General features: G+C 39.2%; 1 protein-coding gene across 6 annotated transcripts in view; it reads left to right on the top strand.

Moving 5' to 3' along the window:
* Window positions 1-2,109: 2,109 nt before the first annotated feature.
* Window positions 2,110-18,538, top strand: part of abcc3 (ATP-binding cassette, sub-family C (CFTR/MRP), member 3) — a 67,415-nt gene continuing 50,986 nt past the window's right edge. For 2 of the 6 annotated variants that reach the window (XM_063481680.1, XM_063481674.1), the window contains exon 1: window positions 2,136-2,471. In XM_063481680.1, the coding sequence (XP_063337750.1) occupies window positions 2,436-2,471 (36 nt within the window). In that variant the 5' untranslated portion in view covers window positions 2,136-2,435. Of the gene's footprint in view, window positions 2,472-18,538 lie in introns of all 6 variants that reach the window. The other 4 variants (XR_010094606.1, XM_063481679.1, XM_063481675.1 and 1 more) reach the window with 4 other exon arrangements.

Genomic DNA, 18,538 nt, shown 5'->3' with positions numbered 1-18,538 from the left:
TTTATGTGGAGAAATGTTGGCGTGGAGTGGATATTTTGAAGCAAAATCTAGGCTCTGATTGTTCACTCACAGCAACACTGAGCAGCATAGGAAATATTCAGGCATGCTCAGTAGCTGTACTTCTGTAAGGAGCCTGCTTTTTTGGCACTCATTTGAGACGTATTTGTTAAAGCTTTGATTCCTGTACATAAGATAATAACTGCAATATTCAGTAAAAGTATTTTGACTTTTACTTTCCTATCTTTGACTTGGCTCAGAATGCAGAAATCCGCAAATGAACAGAGTGTAACTGCACAGAACGGACGTTCAATTCATTTTTGTGTAGCTAACGCTGAATCACACCAGCGCTTGCTTCAAGCTGCTACGTACTTTAAGGTAAAAAGTATACTTGAGAAAATTCCACCAATCAGTTGGCCCCTTATGAGCAAGCACTTTGTCACGGTAAGAAGGAAAAACTCCCTTTTTACAAGAATAAACGTCAGGCAGAACCAGGCTCGGGGATGGGCATTCATCTGCTATGACTGTTTGGGGAGTGAGGGGAAAGAGAAAAGAAGAAAGCAAGAGCAAAGAGAGAGAAGGCAGAAATGTAACATTCTGTACTACAGAAACCACATGGCAATGGTATTGAAACCACATCACAGAGTACCACAGGAGTACCCACAGCAGTGTGAGCCTATAGTTGCATAACTAAGGGACGATTCAGGGATACCCAATTCAGCCAAAGTTGTATCAGACTGTTAGGTACAAGTATGCACTTTGCACATAATGTAACTGATGCTGAACCACTCTTGATATACAGTACATGCATTAACGCAATCAGACGGACAAACTGGTAAATAATATGGTATGCTTCAGATCATGAACCATTTCTCTGGCCTTTTTTGTGTGTGTGTAATCAGTGCTTTGCAGCTTGTTCTAAATCCTCAGGAAGTATCTGTGGAGTTGGACAATGAAGCAATCAAGCTTCAAACGAGTTTTATAAGAGAACATTTGAAGACATTATGTCTCAGGTGATTTATACAGAGCTTGACATGTTTGCCAATAGCTGCATACCCCATCACAGGGCCATACATAGGTAAAGCTGAAACACTTTTCGAGGTTGTCTACCTTTCAGTTAATTTAATTTCAGTTCCTTTATAGGAGGAACAACAACAGGAAGAACATCCTTTTAACAAGAAGGCCTTCAACAGAACCAGGCTTAGGAAAGTGCAGCCATGTGCCATATCCGGTTGGAGATCAGAAGAAATGTGAGAATGACAGAATACTAGGACTCACTGATTGACTTGGCTTATACATGCGCTTAAGGTCACAATACCTCAAACAGAGTTTATCTGTAGGACAGGAAAAATGTATCTTATAATAACCTTTTAAGCATGTTGAATCAGTCCAAGAGGAAGTGTAACAGGTTTACGAGGTGGAAGGAAGATTTAAGGACTTTTATTTAAATACCTTTCCAGTCATACAGGTTTGAAGATATATTTGTTAGGTGGGGTCTGAGGTGTGGTCCTACTGTATGTTCTCTTTAAGTGTATGTGTCCTTATGTAACCAAGCATCACCGTCACAGAGCTGTGCCCTCCAGCACACATCCGTTTTCTGAAATCCACCATTACTTGAGGCTGCTTTTAAAAACAAAAGTGTTTATTTACCATTCATCAATTTAACATACAGTGCACTAAAAGGACTTAAATATTTTTTTTTAAAATCTCGGAGAGCTTGCTTTGTGTGGATTTAGGTTGTCTTCACTCTCTTCATCTAATAGCCTGATGTTGACATCAGAGCTCTGTGTGGGCCATACCATCTGTTGCAGGATAAGATAGCTTTTTATGACTCTTGCTGCATGTTTTCTAGTGGTTGTCATGCTACAGAATGAATGCGGGACCAGTCTGGAGCACTTCACAATATGATCTCAGTGAAGATAATGTGCCCTCTTATCCTGGCCACAAAAAAATCTAAGCCAAAACCTTTTTTTTTAAACCATAGCTACAAACTGTTATCGCGTGTAAACCCTAATGATCTGACTCGGAAGCTAAGCATTATTCAATACTGTCGAGTCATGTTGACCGTGCACGCTAAAAGTGAGACAGGGAGCAGCAAAAGGGGTGGAGCTTCGCAATATGTTCAACCTTTTACTGTCACGAAAACCTCCAGCGAACTACTTCTTGAGCTGACTCTGGATGAGTTCTCTCGCGGCAGTGCGGAAGTACCAGAGCAGTACTGCGCGAGTCGGTCCACGCTGTGAAGAGAGAGGGGGGCGCGATACAGACACCCGAACCAACTCCGCTACACTGTACTCGTATGTGTGGCATGTGACGGTTAGAGGGCGTCCAGTTACGAGAAGGAACAGGAAAGCAGGTCGTTTGGCTACAAAGAGCTCGACCTGTAGAAGGTGCACGCAGAGCTCTCCGGTGGTTCCCCGGCTCCCGCTGTGACCGAGATGGAGCGGTTGTGCGGACCAAAGCTTCCCTTCTGGGTGAGTACCCTTCCCCATCTGCCCTCGGTGGTTTGTCATGAACAGCGGGGTATACTGCAGAATACTCCACTACCCCGGTGTATAGTTCGTTCACTACCAGGTGGTTTTGAACAGTGTTATGTCACCGGCTGCTCTTGTTTTCTTTCCGTCGCAGCTGTCTATAAATAAGCTTTTTCCCACCTAATAGCATTTACCGGGTTAATAAGCTCACAGTTAATGACACGGCGAACTGCGTGTTTTCGGTTTAGAGAAGTCGGTCACTAGTGCAAAAGAACACCTCATTGGATAAGTACCTGTCAACTTCTGTTTAATGGCTCTTGCGGCACTCCTTAGACATATCGGGGTCTTTAAACTTCTCTAACAGTCCATAAACAGTAGCCGTATCAGGGAATATAAAAGTGGTGTACCGATTGGAGATAGCAAGATGATCGAATGGGCAAGAGCTACTAAATAGCTTGCTACATTAGCCTAACTGGGAATAAAGGAGGGATAAACTCACAGTTAAGCATCAGCACTAATCATTTTCCCAATGGGAATATTTTGGTGACTCTGTTTTTTCCCCTTCTGCTGTTGATGATGCGACACTGAGGAAACTGAGGTCATGCTCGGTGTAGTGCGTCGTTTGTCGTATACTTGCAGGTTTAATGCCATAAAACATGATAGCAGCTCCTAATGTAAACACGGTTCAGAGTTTCATTTTCCCCGCTTTAATGCTGAGAATGCGGAGGGGGCAGAAGTACAGACATTCTGTACTTAAGTAGAAGTACAGGTACTACTGTTAAAAAAAAATACTCCAGTAAAAGTAGAAATAATGATTCATCTTCTTTAGTCAAGTAAAAGTGAAAAAGTACAAGTTCTGAAATGTACTCAAAGTAAGAAAATAAAAGTATCTCCTTAAAGAATATTTTTTCCAACTATTTTTACACAAAGCTAATTGAACCTTGTGTTATACTAATAGTTGCCTGAATTTTAATTCCAATAAATATACTCAGTTTGAATCAGTAAGTGTAACACGAACAGAGAAAAAGAAGGAAATGTTATAAAAAGTGGCATTATTTTATGTTGCCTACACTGAAGGGGGGACTTTGCCTCTTAACAGGAAAATGCGTAGGGAAGAGGTTAAAGCAGTTTCAGCAGGTGGAGAACCCAATAAATCTGTTGTAGTGGCTCAGTGTGAGGAAAAGAATCACAACTCACAATAATTTCTGTTGAGAGCTCCGGTAGATTTTCTTAGTGTACAGGCTGTGATCAGCTGATCTGTGCTACTGCTGAGGTTCACTGCTGTTTGTGGGTTTACACACCTGAATTAAGCAGATGTTTCATGAGCTGTCCTGGTTGATTTCCATCATCTACACTGACAGTACACTGTTTATAATGTCTTTATACCCAATAATTCTCAGCATCATCAGCTTAACTTCAGATTCTCCTCTGCTACACTTGATGTAACCTAACTCTGATCATGGAACCACAGCCGCTGTGCACCAGACACGCACTGATCCATCACAGTACAGCAAACTAACCTGTTTATCCTGTACAAAAGAGTATTTCCACACACAGTTCGTTCCGGTGTTGTGCCAGAAAAATAAATAAATAGAAACACTGGCTCACTTTAACCTCTGACTATGGCACACAGTGTTTTTGCATCTTTCATCTCTGTTTTTTATGCCACATCCCTTGGTGGTCAACACATGAACAGCATTGCCTTTCATGTGTTACGGTTCAGGCTCAAATCGGTTTAATGTTTGAAGGCCTGCAGTGACATGACAAAATAACTCCCCTCAAATTAAACCAAAAGTATTGAGTCTTGTTTTGAAAATCTGATTATTAGTATTTGTACTTTGTTACTTCCCACCTCTGTGAGAATGCAAACACCGCCTACAGAGTGTCATCATTTAGCTTTGACTACTATGACTGTCTCTGTTTGGGGAAGTCTGTTTTAAAGAAGTGACATTGCGGCAAATCAGTATTTCCCAGGGTGGGTGACGGTAAGAGAGTAGAAAGTGTATATGCTGCTCTCATGGAGGTTACAATGGTCACTTCACTGCAGAATGCAGATTCCAAAATGACCACATTGCAACAGCCACGCTCAGTCACTAACACTAGATTTGCCTGGATGCTTTTTGTCCACATGTACTTCATAGTTATGGCCTGCCTGGCTTCCTGTGGTTGAAAGACCATTTACAATGTGCTGTTTTAATTTGAATATTTTGCAGCCATATTGTAAAGCATTAAATGAATAGCTTCTTAAGGCTTTAATTTCATGGTTTAGCCACAAATTGTGTATCGCTGGCCAACAGTTGCGCATATAAACATCGATCTGACCCATTCAGATAAAAATGCTTCTTTTTGTTTGTTCGTTTGTTTGCTTTTGGAGAGGTTGTCTGCCTGTTTAGTATGGATGTGTGCCAGCAACCGCTAAACAGCGCAAAACGAAGAAGCTTGTTAACCAGCAGGTGGTGGACTGGTGAATCAAGTCAGGTGTAGTTACACTAGATGCCATATACACACAAAGGAAGCTAGAGAAAGCCAAAGATGAGCACAGACCAAAGATAATGAAAACTAATTTTAAAAATAATAAAATCCAGAATTTTTGAATCTCGCACAATGAGCTCCAAGTGAATATCAAATAGTATTTTGGCTTGAAACGGCCATTCTCAGCGTTTAGCACCTGACTGCTTCGTGATATTACAGCTGAGTAATATCACGAAGCATGGATGCTGCAAAATATTCAAAGTTAAGTGACCTTACAAAAAGAAAAGTTAGCCTTTATTTATGTTAAAGCTTTAAATCCGAGTTTGGTGTAGTTCACTGAGACTGAACTAGTTAGTGATTGTACAGAATTAGTCAATAAGTGTCTTCAACTGTAAAACATTTTCTCTTTTTTTAATCAGTTGTTGATAAGAAGCTCTTAATTAGCACCTGAATGTACAAAGATGCAGATTATGTGGCTTTATTTAAAATTTTCTGTGGGATCTTTTGAAGTTTAGGAAGGCTTTATCACAAAAGAAACCAGAATCTGAACCAAACTGTGCTGCTGACCTGCATCTGGTTGGATCTCACATTAAGTGCCGGCTTGCTCTTGAGGCCTACTTGCCTATCCTATTTGCTGCTGTCCGCTTTAAACAGACCGATGGCAGTTGTAATCCCCTTGTACAGTGCAAGTCAGGTTAACTACTAAAGCCCCCGTTCACATATAAAGCGATTCGCTTGTAGATGTGCTTCTGTAGGCAGCCTTATAATTTGTCACCATGTGGGATCCTTCCATTCCACCGATGGGCATTTCAATCATTCACTTTAAAGTTGGTAACAGTTCACCAGTTATTGCTAAAGGTTATTTTGCCTGTCGTCTCTCCAAGTCATCGAACTTCATTGTCGTCCATGGTCACTAGTTGTCCCTTTAATTTCCTGAGTGTATGCCCCTTAGCACATGGGAGAGGGCTTTATTTGTTCCCTCACTGTTTGCAAAAGGTGTAGTGTGCACCTTTCCCCTCTAAATGATTGCTCAAACAAGGCTGTAGTAAAATCAGCGTTTGCACTGCTCATTTCCTTGTCGGGTGATTTATGAATTAGCCTTTGTGTGAATGAGCGTGTACACAGCATTTATAAAAGGGGGTTTTGAAGTACTACGCAGGGGAATCTTTTGCTTTGAAACCTCACACTGACAAGATTTGGATGGGAAAACAGCTGGCTTTGATGTTTAGTTCTGACCTGTTTACTTCTATTATAAAGCATATAAGAGTGTATAGACAAGCCGCCCCCTGTATTTAACATTTGTGTCAGTGTGACACTGGGTAGGCTGTCTGTAATGCTGCTACCTCTGTGGTAAATCAGCGTGAAGCCACATTAGAGAAAATGTGCCCTGTGTTCTGTGGTGAGTTTTAATTTTGTGACTCTGGTTTCTGAATATTTATAAAGACAAAAAAAGGGTTGTGTTTAATAAAAGGGCTACAATCCCACTTTTTGATAATGCCATATGGGTTTCTAAATGAGTCATTTAGTGCATAATATTAAATAATCATCAAAATATCTTTCACAGTTTTCTTTTTCAAGAAAGTTTTAACAGTTTCAAAGTGTAAAGAAAAATGCAGCTATTTCCCCTTTTTAAAAAAGGCCCAGAAAATTATTGTTGACTGAAACAATTAAATAGTTATTGGAGCGGTTGCAGACTGTGAAATACCAATGATTTAAAAAAAATAAATAAAATAAAAGTTTGACTATATTGACATCGACCAGGAAAGCCAATGTCAACCAATACAGATATCGGCTAATACCAATATTGAGCCAATGTTTGAAATACTGTCATGTGACATAGGTGGTTCCAGTCTTATTGGTTTGGCTTTGCAGTGACTGAGCAGTACAAAAAGGCTCAAAAGACATGCAAATCGTTTTGCACATGCCAGCCCTGCGCACCATCTGCCAGAACTGTCTCCTTAAAATCATCTGACAGCTGCTTTTTGGGGGCTTCCCCACATATTCTTCCTGTACGGATCAAGTTCTCATTAGATTGCAAATTTTAGTTCTTCTGAGCTTTTTAAAGACTTCCCTGTTGGTTTCAAAGTTGATGTTGAAAGTTCAGTCTCAGCACTGGACACAGCAGTTTGCTACCACCTGCAAATCTTCATCATCGACTCGCTGTGAATGCTGTCATGCGAAATAAAAAATGTAAATTACTTCTTTTTTTTTATATAGGGAAAAATGTGTTATATGTATTTTCAACACGGGCTGGTATTTTACATGAAAATTCTAAACACTTTGAATATAATGTGTTACGTACTGTTTTGATAACCTTCCTAACCCACCCTTGTACAAAGTCTGTGTTGTGTATCATTGTGAGAATACAGCCGCTAACTGTCCAGTTCTGTCTAGTTGTGTGCTGCCTCTTCATGCTCAATCCAGGCCTAAACACTTAAACCAAATGGAGTATTTCTGGAAGCAGGAGCACCTCTGACACAGACTGTCTCCTTATTTGTACTAGAATAGAGAAAGGAGGACTGCAGAATGTTCCTGAACTTTTCCCAACAGTGTTTGAAGTTTGAATGTGGAAAATGCCTTTTGGGTACACATAAAAAAGAAATATAGATTATAACAGTATGTTTCTATTTAATGTAAAATAGATGCACTCCAGTATTTAAAAACGCACTCACCATTAAAGTGCCTACTTGGCTTCTAATAAGAAAAAAGCTTTTGAACTGATTACTTGAAAGATAATTGGAACTGAACACATTGATTAAAAAAATGTCCATTAAGCCATTTAAGCTAAGTATGACATCTTCATGATTAAGCTATTCACTAAAAGCCACCGTTGGGAGTGAGCATGAGGGACAGGATTGTAAATGAGTACATCAGAGGGACGGCTCAGGTTGAGCAGACTGGGGACAAACTTTGAAAGGTGAGGCTAAAATGATGCTCAGAGGAGGGATAATGGGCAAAAGATGTCGAAGAGGGAGCTGCCAGACTGGTAAAGACGAAGAGGACAGAGAAGATTCATGGATGTACCAAAGGAGGACACGAGGAGGGTTGGTGTGATGGAGGAGGATGCTAAGGGTAGGGTTAGATGGAGGCAGATGATCTGCTAAAGGATACGGTAGCACGGTGGTGGATGGTGAATTTCCAGAGAAGCAGCTGAATTAATTTCAGGGACCACCATAATAATGACCTGACCAGATGGCCAAAAGGACTGGAGCTAGGTGGTTATCAGCGACTGGATGTTTTCAAGTGTGAGTGGATTAATTAGTGGAAAATCTCACATGATTGTTCTTGCACCGCCCAAGTAAAGAGTACAGTATGTGTGTGAACTCGGGGAAACTGCAGAGTTTCTCACACAAAGTATATTTAAATAAAAGAAAATGCCAGAACATGTTCAGCAGTGGCAACAATAACTGATTAAGTGTGAAGCACTTTTCTGCCTCACAGCACTTTATTAAAGCCTCTGTCAGTTTTATTAAAGTATGCATCAAAGCTGAGGTTGGGCAGGTTTAAATGTGCATGTAAAGATTATTACACTAATGTCACCCTGATGTGAATTCGGCCAGAATGAAGAAATGTCCATTTATTGTAACCTATAGTCATACAGTAGGGCGGAGCACAGTCAGACAGAATGCATGGTATGCAGTGCACACATTATCAGACTGATCCAAAGCCTATTTATCAGCAGCTTTATATACCAACAATTCAAACCGTCAGCAGCAGCTTGGATTACAGTTGAGCGCCGTGGGGAAGATCAGCCGTGCAGGAGGAGCTGAGCGTCGTCTTCTCAAAGACTTTAAAGTGTAGTGTAAGCTGTTGTGTAAGGCTGGAATAGTTTGTCTCATGTGCTGCTCTTAGGCAGAGGTTGGATACTACGTGGCTGAAGCTGAATTGAAATTGAAAAAGAGGAAGTTCTTGTATTGGAAAAGCACTTGGTGGGAAAGTTGGTATTAAACTGTAGACGTCGAATGCGTAGCGGTTTTTGAGATTTTAAACCCTTGTCACACTCTGTTGGGAAGTGAGAGTACTGATGAGGTGATGAGTCTGCAGATGCGCTTAGTGCATTCAGTGTGTCTTGACAAGACAAACTTCCTGTACACATTTGTTCTTCATTCATTTTTACATTATTTATTCTTCATTATCCATAAAAGTAAAGTATTGGCCTTTATGCTTTCTATCCTCCATCTCATTTGGCAGCCTTTTACAGCAGCTGAGAACTGACCATCTTAACAGTAGTAACCAACAGTTTAAAATGACATCCTATTAATATTTAATCACCTTAACTGCAATCTTTAGATCAGCCTGCAATCCCTTTAGGTTTGCTGTGCAGATCTGTCTGCCACCAGTTGCACAGACAAAATAAAGACTTCTGTTTTACCTAATGGCTTGTTGTGTGCCTGCTCCAGGTTAGGAAGCCTCAGGATGGAAGAGTTTAAGTATCTCAGCCACAGAAGAGTGAGAGATTGACAGATTGTGGTGAGGGTGAAAGTGAAGCTGTTGGTTCATTCTCCCTTAAAGATAGTGTGAAGCACTCGGTCATTCAGGAGAGGCTAAGAGCGGAGCTACTACTCCTCCTTGTTGAGGTGTTTTAGGCATGTCCCAACTGGGAGACGGGGCAGACACAGTGGAGAAATTGCATCTCTCGGCAAGCTTGGGAACACCTTTAGCTGGAAGGGCTGGTGGAGATGGCCAAGGAGAGAGGTCTGGGCATCTGTTTAGACTGCTGTCCCAGTGACATGGAGCCAGATAAGCGGTAGAAGTTGGATGGAAGTAGCCCTGTGGTAACACATGAGGGCCTCCTAGCTATATTACCAAAGTCTATGTGACCGCACATTTGTGCCTTTTTACTTTTGGATTAGTCTGAGGAAATATGTTATCCTTAGTTAATTTGCTCCAAACTAATCATCCCTCCTCAAGTGGTTGCTGTACAATAGAAATTGATCTGATCTTTGTGACAGTGGTGCCCGATGGAGTGGAAGTTGCTTGTTGCTATTTGAAGTCTGATTTTATTTTTTTTTAATTCCTTGAAAACAAATGCTGCTTTTTTGTTGTAGGAAAAAAAATGTAGTTACATGTGTATTATGAGTTCCGGTATTTTAATGTCAGTTTATATCTGTCCACTCTGGCATGGAGAAGTAGTGATGCCCTAGGAAAAATTCCCCCGATGCAGTGTCTACTTCCTGAACTGAGAGACTACTAAGTCAGCAAAAGTTGGTAATCGAGACAGTTGTGACATGTCTTGATTAACAGCTCTGAATGAGTAAGGGAGGTTACAGGCTCACGATACCATGTTTTAATAAATGTGGTTCTCTGCGTGAACCAATAACGTTATGGGTTTAAAGTGTAAAAGCATTCTTTCTGCAGCTCAGAGTTCTTCATGTTTTCAGTTTTCTCTCAGCCGGCTGGTCTGATTTATCTTTCCTCTATGGTTTGTTGTATTTTCTTTAAGGCTTTCCCCCCCCCCAAGTTACGCAACAGATCTGTAAAGTATCGTCTTTTATCTGCTCCAAATATGAACATCTATACTGTAGTCTGCATTTAAGTTATTTCAGCAATGCCCACTATACAGACCAAAGATCCATGGGTAAAATGCTAATGTTTTCCATGCGTCGGTGTAAGCAAACACAGCCAGCAGCAGTTCCTGTCCCCCTGCAGTCTTTACTGTCGTCAGCCTCCCATTCACACCACTGGACAGCTTTTCAGTGTAACAGAGAACAGATGGAGAGCCTGTTGATTTTCTCAAACCTCTAGATACGCTAGAAAGCATAAGCCTGACTAAACTGTGTTGGTTGATGGTAATTCATCTATTAAGACAGGCACTCTATAATAGAAGCTGGTACAAGTTAATATAATTCCCCTGCACAACACAGTTGCAGTGTCTCAGTACCGAGTAATTCCCTTGCTATGGCTTTCAGTACTCTGGTGTATTGTATTAAACCACATGTAATTAAAGTATGAAACTAGAGCCACAACATTATATTTACAGTCATTAGCAACAAAATGAGGTTAGTAAAACAGGCTTAATGCATTTGCTGCACAGAATGCAATGTTGTCTCCCCAAGGCAAGGTGTACCAAGCTGTGTTCATACACATCTGAAGTGCAGTTTCATAACCACAGGAAAACATGCAAAGTGCTTGATCAGAATTACCACCACATCAAAATGGGCCTAATGCATTTAAAACTCACCGGTTACCATTTGGTAACTCATTTTTTCATACTCATACAGTATGAAAACTAAACTGAAATAAGCCAGGCTATTTATTTCCGTAAATCCAGTCTTTGTGCTAAGCTATGCAAACGACAGCTTTACAGATACACATGTCCAAGATTTCCACCACGAGATGAGTATGCACCACGTTGCTGATAAAAAGCAGTCTAAGGATTAAAATTCAGTGTAAAACTGAAGGCTGAATCTTAAATGCATGTGGTTGTGTAAGAAAGTTAGACTGTGCCAAAACAAATCATATGATTGCATTGCTTTGGGCATGTCGCTACAGGTACTTAGAAGATGAGTGTGCCAGATGCTTGATCCTTTTTTTGCCGTAGATAATTGTATTCTGTGTATCACTGTAATTTACCTGATCAGGCTTGTTGATAATTGTATGCTTCTGAAAATCAAATAGGTGAATACTAAACCATAAATCAAAACACTGCATGTATATAGTAAATGTTGAATAAGCTTGAGATTCACCATTTTCATAAATGGGTTCAAATGATGTCATTGGTTAAAAAAAATACCATGGGAAAATGGAAAAACATTTGGGAATGTGGAGTTAGGAAGTAGGCATATTCAGTTATTTGCTACTAACATAACATGTACTGTAAGCACCAGGATTAAAAAGGATGAATTAAAAAATTAGAAACCACCTATGGCTCTGCTCCATTACTTCTTAAGCTGTTCAGCATTCCACTCTTAGAACAGTGTTTTATTGAATAAACATCCTTAACAACTCAGTGATAGCACTTTATAATCACCATCGTCATTATTAAATGGTGAACTGATAGCTCATTTTACTTTAGTTAATAGTTTTGACTGTTAACAGTTTCACTGGGTGATTTAAAAAATAAATACTTAACCTAAATAATATTTATAGATGTTCTTATGTTTTTAAGTATGCAGAAAGGTTAGGTGGAAAAATCACAAGACTCCAAACCTAGAGATGGTGGTCTGTGTCCTGCTTTTTTTTTTTTTTTTTTTTTTCCATATTCATTTTGCTGTTTGCTTGAGTTTATCTTCAGTTGATATGTTTAGGGCTAGTCCTACAAACCTTTGATATTAAATCTCTGGACACCTGAATGAGCGACAGGTGCATTAATTAAAAGAAAACAAAAAACTATTAGATTGTAAATGGTTACAGAAAATTAAATAGTAACGGAATTCTATTTTTTAAGTATCTATTTCGCTTTAGTAAAGTAATGGCAGTTCACTCACTTTTGGTGAAGAGTTACAATAGATAAAACTAACTTCAAGGTAAGTTTAAGATCCTATAATACAGTGGTTTCCAAACTTTTTTTGCTAGGCCCCCCTTTGTTTTATAAGAAAAATGCCTCTCTGTGCAAAATGGGCTCAAAAACATAAACAACTGTTTGATGCTGTTTGTCTGTGATTTGGACATGGGGAATAAATCGTGGCAGGATCAGCCTGATATTATTTGTATCCCACGGTAACTTTACTGTATAAAGAGCAAAATGTCAGGAGTAGTTAGTCATTATAAGAAGTGTTTGTGAACTAAAAATCAAGAATGTGGGATACTGTTTGTCCGTGATTTGAACAGCCCAGCGTGTGTGCTCCCAACGAGGGGAAAACCAATTCTGCAGGGGAGACCTACCTTGGCACTTGTGCAGGTGAAGCCAAAGGGAAGATATGCTTCACCATATTTTCTAGTCTTTGGCTTGGAAGGAAGTTGGTTTGGAAACATATTTGGCGATGCTTCATCTCCTGCTTTGCGTTTGTGTGGAAGCCCCGTCAAAAACCTGTCCATTATGCTAGCTGTGTCCAAATGTTCTTTTTTTTTTTTTTTCTCTCTCTCTCTTTTCATACCGCGCCCCCCCAAGGGGGCGGCCCCCACTCTTTGGGAACCTCTGCTGTAATATTAGACATCATGAGAATTAGCTTGAGTTTACTAATCACCAATAAAAGCTTTATTACAAAATTAGAGTTTGTGTTAATGATCGCAAAGTCAGAATGTAGTATCTAACGTGTGTATGATATATAAATTGGGGATTAAAGTAGTTTGGTAAGAGCCAGAACTAAAGGATTCATAAGTTGTGTTCATGATTCTACAGCACTCATGTTCAGTTAAGCTGATGATGTCGATTCACTGACTGAATCACACAGTAGCTTTATACTGTCTCGGGATGGGAAATTCGACACGATGGCTTGTGTAACATCTGCTTGTATTTTGTTAAATTCTAATGATTAAATCCACAAAGAGCAGCAGCGCCGATCAGCTGATCACAACCTGTGCAGAAAAGCTGCTTCTCACAATAGAAATCATTGTGACTTATCGTTGTGACCCCATGCTGCACCACCACTCATTTTTGACACCTTCAGATCGGTGGTAGTGGTGCACACCTGCCAAATCTCACTTTAACCAGTCATCCTCCTACAGTGTAGTCAGAAGCAAATAGAGCGGATTTTCTCTGGTCAAACTAAGTGAATTAGATGTACAGTTTCGCATAAAATTGTGTTTCCTTGTATCGATACTATTTGATTAAGATATTAGTATGACATGAGGTTTAAATAGTTTGGCAAAAATAAGCTTTTCAGTTTAACTTGAGTGAAGAAGTTGAATCGGTAGTTTCAACTTTTAGCTGAATATTTTTTTAATGCAAGTATCTGATTCTGCTAGAAGAGGCACACGTGTGTGCTTTTGCTACTTCTGTTATCAGTTAACAGCTAACAGTTTAATTTACTGTCAATCTATAATTTACCAACAGTGGCTATTTTCAGTGTCAATTCAAGTGATGTTTATTTAAAATCTTTTCATTTTTCATTTTAGTCTCAAATCAGTTGCAATATAAACCATTTATAAATCACCTCAAGTTTTGACAGTAAAATTTATCAAATTGATTTTGACATGGCGACAGTCAAGTATTCTCTGGTGCCAACTTTTTAGCAAAGGCCTTAATCATTTAGTGATGTGAAATGTATCGAAAAGCTTCACTTCAGTGATTTTGTGAATTGGATATTTAAGTCACAGTCCTGAAATTTTCAGTATTGAGGTTGCTGACATGTGCTTGTCTCATTAAATGACTGAAAGGTTGGGGGGCAGATGGGGGTATGCAATAGAATGACTGTGTCACCATACTGAGTCATCTTAAAAGCACACGTTGCAGCAAGTCTAAACAAATTTGACAGCGAGTCTCAGCGAGCCAAAGAACAGCTCTGCCTCACTGGTTGTATTAAAACTGCCAGCATGTACAGTAGAGATTTTGTACTTCTGAAAGCTGCATTGCTTGTTGTATTTGAAAGTGGTAGTACTTGAAGCTCAGGTGATAAAGTGATCTTTTAAATTGTCCATAATTTCAAATATAAAGCTTCAACTTTTCATTCTCTGATATTCTGCAAATGATTTATTTGGATTCACAGAGTGTTTTGATTTTACAACATCAAAAGTTCAAGAAAGAAAGACGGGAGGGGGCTAAAATTTTTATTAAAAGACCTTTTAATTAGAATGTTTATCATTATGGTTTAGTATTTTTACTTTGTTTATTTGTTCATGTTAATATGGCATGAATACTGTCTTATTCAGTCTGTTCTATACTAGTGTTAGAAAGGAAGCCAGCATGAAGTGCCTTAAAGCTGCATTCTTTTTAATGGCCACCAGGATCTTGTTACTTGTTGCAGTGTCTGCTGATCTTGTTGATCAGTTTATGGCAGCGGCCAAACTCACGGCCCCGGGGGCCACTGGTGGCCCACGTCACCCCTACTTGAGGCTCATACATGGACCTGAAGAAATAAAATGCAATTTGGCCCTTGAAGTTACTTTTTTTTTTTTTTTTTTTTTAGGAAGGATTTGTTTATTGTTGCGTGCAATGTTAAAATAAGTTCTTTAAAAAGCAACAAAATATTTAATATGGAGGCAATATGAGCAGAGAGCACAAACATATGGAGGGATTGGCTGTGTTAGTTCAGTTAGAGAGTTATTTGTAAAGAAAACAGTTTTCACTATCAGTCAGAAACTAATGTGCTCACTTAAGTCTGCATTTTTATTTTGGTAAATACGAACAAATTTATAGCAGAAGTGCTGCCACGTGTGTGGCCAGAAAGAGAGCACCAATTTGTTTATTTGGTAGTTCAATGAAAGGCTGCAGTTAGTTAAGAGTGAGATTCACCCTATAGCTGTCAGCGATCATGCTCCTGTATCTTTAACACTAATGCACAAGAATAATACTACGCCAAGTAAAAACTGGAGATTTAATACATCACTGCTTAAAGATGAAGACTTTATTAAATATTTTAAAAAAGAGTGGACTTCATATTTAGACTTTAATGACACTCCCGGAACATCAGCTTCTGTTTTATGGGAAGCAGGGAAAGCCGTGATGAGAGGTAAAATAATTTCTTTCTCATCACATAAAAAGAAAAAAGAAAACAAAAATATTCAGGAATTAGAAAAAACCATCAAATCACTAGAAGAAGCCTACGCGTCCCACCAAGATCAGGAAACATTGAACAAAATACGCAAAACAAAACTAGAATTAAATGAGATAATTGATAAAAAAACAAAATTCTTAGTACAAAGACTACGCTTACAAAATTATGAACATAGTAATAAATCCGGTCAATTTCTAGCAAACCAGCTAAAAATAAATAAAGAAAAAACAACTATATGTGCTGTTCAAGATTCATCTGGGAACACAATATATGAACCGAAACAAATAAACAACATTTTCAGGGATTTCTATAAAACGTTGTATTCACCACAAATAAACCCATCTAAAAAGGAAATTGATCAGTTTTTAGACAACATAACTCTCCCAAAATTATTAGACACTCAAGCAATGGCACTGGATTCGCCACTGACGCCAGGTGAACTCCAGGAAGCCCTGATAAATATGCCCAATAATAAGGCTCCAGGTCCAGACGGCTTTCCTGCAGAATTCTACAAAGAATTCTGGACGATTCTAGCACCAGTTTTTTACAGAACGTTGTTGGAAATCAAAGAAAATAGCAGACTTCCACCAAATATGAATTCTGCAAACATTAATCTCCTGCTAAAACCAGGCAAAGACCCTGTATATCCCTCAAGCTATCGTCCAATATCCCTTATAAATGTAGACCTTAAAATAATTTGCAAAGCTCTCTCAAAGAGACTAGAGAAAATAACCCCCCTCTTAATTCATCCTGACCAAACTGGTTTCATAAAAGGTAGGCACTCATCAACAAATACACGTAGATTACTTAATTTGATAGACTACTCATACAGTAAAAACCTTGAAACTACAATATTTTCTCTAGATGCAGAAAAAGCGTTTGACAGAGTTAACTGGAAATTTCTATTTGCAACTTTACACAAATTTGGTTTTGGATCTTCTTTCATCAACTGGTTAAAAATATTATATAATTCCCCAACAGCTTGTGTCAGAACAAATGACCAGACATCCTCCAGCTTCTGTCTCCTGAGGGGCACCAGGCAGGGATGCCCACTCTCCCCTTCACTGTTTGCAATTTTTATCGAACCACTAGCAGCAGCAATTAGACAGAATTCAGTAATTAAGGGCATAAAATGCAAGAACGTGGAACATAAAATCAGCCTTTATGCGGATGATGTGTTACTCTTTCTCCAAAATTCACAAACCAATATCTCTGGGGTGATTGAACTGATAAACTCTTTTGCAAGAATATCAGATTACTCAATTAACTGGTCAAAATCTACAGTCCTTCCGATTAATTGCTCCTTCCATAATTCCTCTTCTACTCCACTGCAATCGGGAAATATAAAATATTTAGGTATTAATGTTTCTCCCAAGCTTGCAGATCTAACTAAATTAAACCATATCCCACTTTTAAAGAAAGTAGAAGGTGATCTGGCTAGGTGGAAATGTCTACCCATATCACTCATGGGAAGGGTTGCCGCTATAAAAATGATGGTATTACCAAAAATAAATTATTTATTCTCAATGATCCCAACTAAACCGCCGCAAGATTGGTTCAGATCTCTAGATTCATATATGTCCAAATTCCTTTGGAAAAATAAGCCCCCACGTATAAGCTTAAAAACACTACAAAAGACCAAGGATAAAGGAGGATTAGAACTACCTAACTTTCAGCACTACTTCTTGGCCAACAGGCTTCAGTTTATCTCAGGATGGCAAAAACATACCCTCTTAGATGAACCTTGGCTAGATGTAGAACAAGCACTTTGCAATAATCTAGAGATTTCAGATCTACCGTTTATCAGCTCAAACATCCAACGACATGAATGCTTCAAAAGCGTCAACATCAGCTCCTCTCTGACAGCGTGGTGGGAGTTTCTGAAGTTGACAGAGTCTCCATTAATCCCATGCAAACGTACACCTATCTGGAACAACCCTGACATATTACAAAACAATAATATGATAAACTTTTCAGATTGGAGTAGTAAAGGAATCAAATATTTAGAACATATACTAGAAGGAACAGAATTTATTTCATTTGACAGACTAGTTACACAATATGGGATCAACAAAAAAAGATTTTTAGAATATCAACAAATTAAATCCATAGTAAAAAAGAGATTTAAACCGGGTCAAGTTGAACTACAAACACCACCAAGTGTGGTTCAATTTCTTACTCTTAAAACCCCCAAATTACTATCCAAAATATACAGAATGCTTTCTAAAACAGATGAATCAATATCACTTCCTATTGCAAAATGGGAAGCGGATTTATCAGTTAACTTAGACCAAAACTTCTGGTCTCAGATTTGCTTAAAAACCTTTCATTTAATTAGAAATCCCAGTCTTCAATTAATTCAATACAAAATACTACATAGAGTGCACTATACAGGTCATCGGATGTTCAAGATGGGCTTTACGTCTACCAACAACTGCTCACACTGCCAAACCAATTCACCGGACAATTATATCCACGCTCTTTGGTTCTGTCCACCAGTTCAGAAGTTTTGGCGTGAGATATGTGAAGACTTATCAAAGTGTCTGAAATGTAACATTCCAACTTCTCCTTTAGTATGTTTGTTGGGCAGCTTAGATAATGTCACTACGGAAAAGAATATAGCCCATATGGTTTTCACTGCCCTATGCATAGCCAAGAAAACAGTCCTCATGAACTGGAAAAATAAAAATAATCTTAATTCTAACCAATATAGAAATTATCTATTAGATTACATTAGTCTTGATACAGCCTCTGCCACCACATCAGATCAATTGCTCTGGGCTCCTTTGATCAGCTCCATCACCTAGTGGGGGTGGGGGGCCATAGTTTGGTCCCACCTTCACTGTTGTGATTGGTGTGGGGGTAGGGACAGGCTTAGGGCGTCGGGGGGTTCCCCAGGAGCATCTTCCTTGGGGGGCTCAACCCGGGGCAGCGGTCATGGCCAATTAGGGGCTCTGTTGGCTCTTAGGTGACGGTTTCCTCGTGGCTGCGTGCAGCGGG

The sequence above is a fragment of the Pelmatolapia mariae genome, linkage group LG8 (genome assembly GCF_036321145.2).
Source record: "Pelmatolapia mariae isolate MD_Pm_ZW linkage group LG8, Pm_UMD_F_2, whole genome shotgun sequence".
Taxonomy (NCBI): domain Eukaryota; kingdom Metazoa; phylum Chordata; class Actinopteri; order Cichliformes; family Cichlidae; genus Pelmatolapia; species Pelmatolapia mariae.
This window is presented reverse-complemented; position numbering and strand designations above follow the sequence as displayed.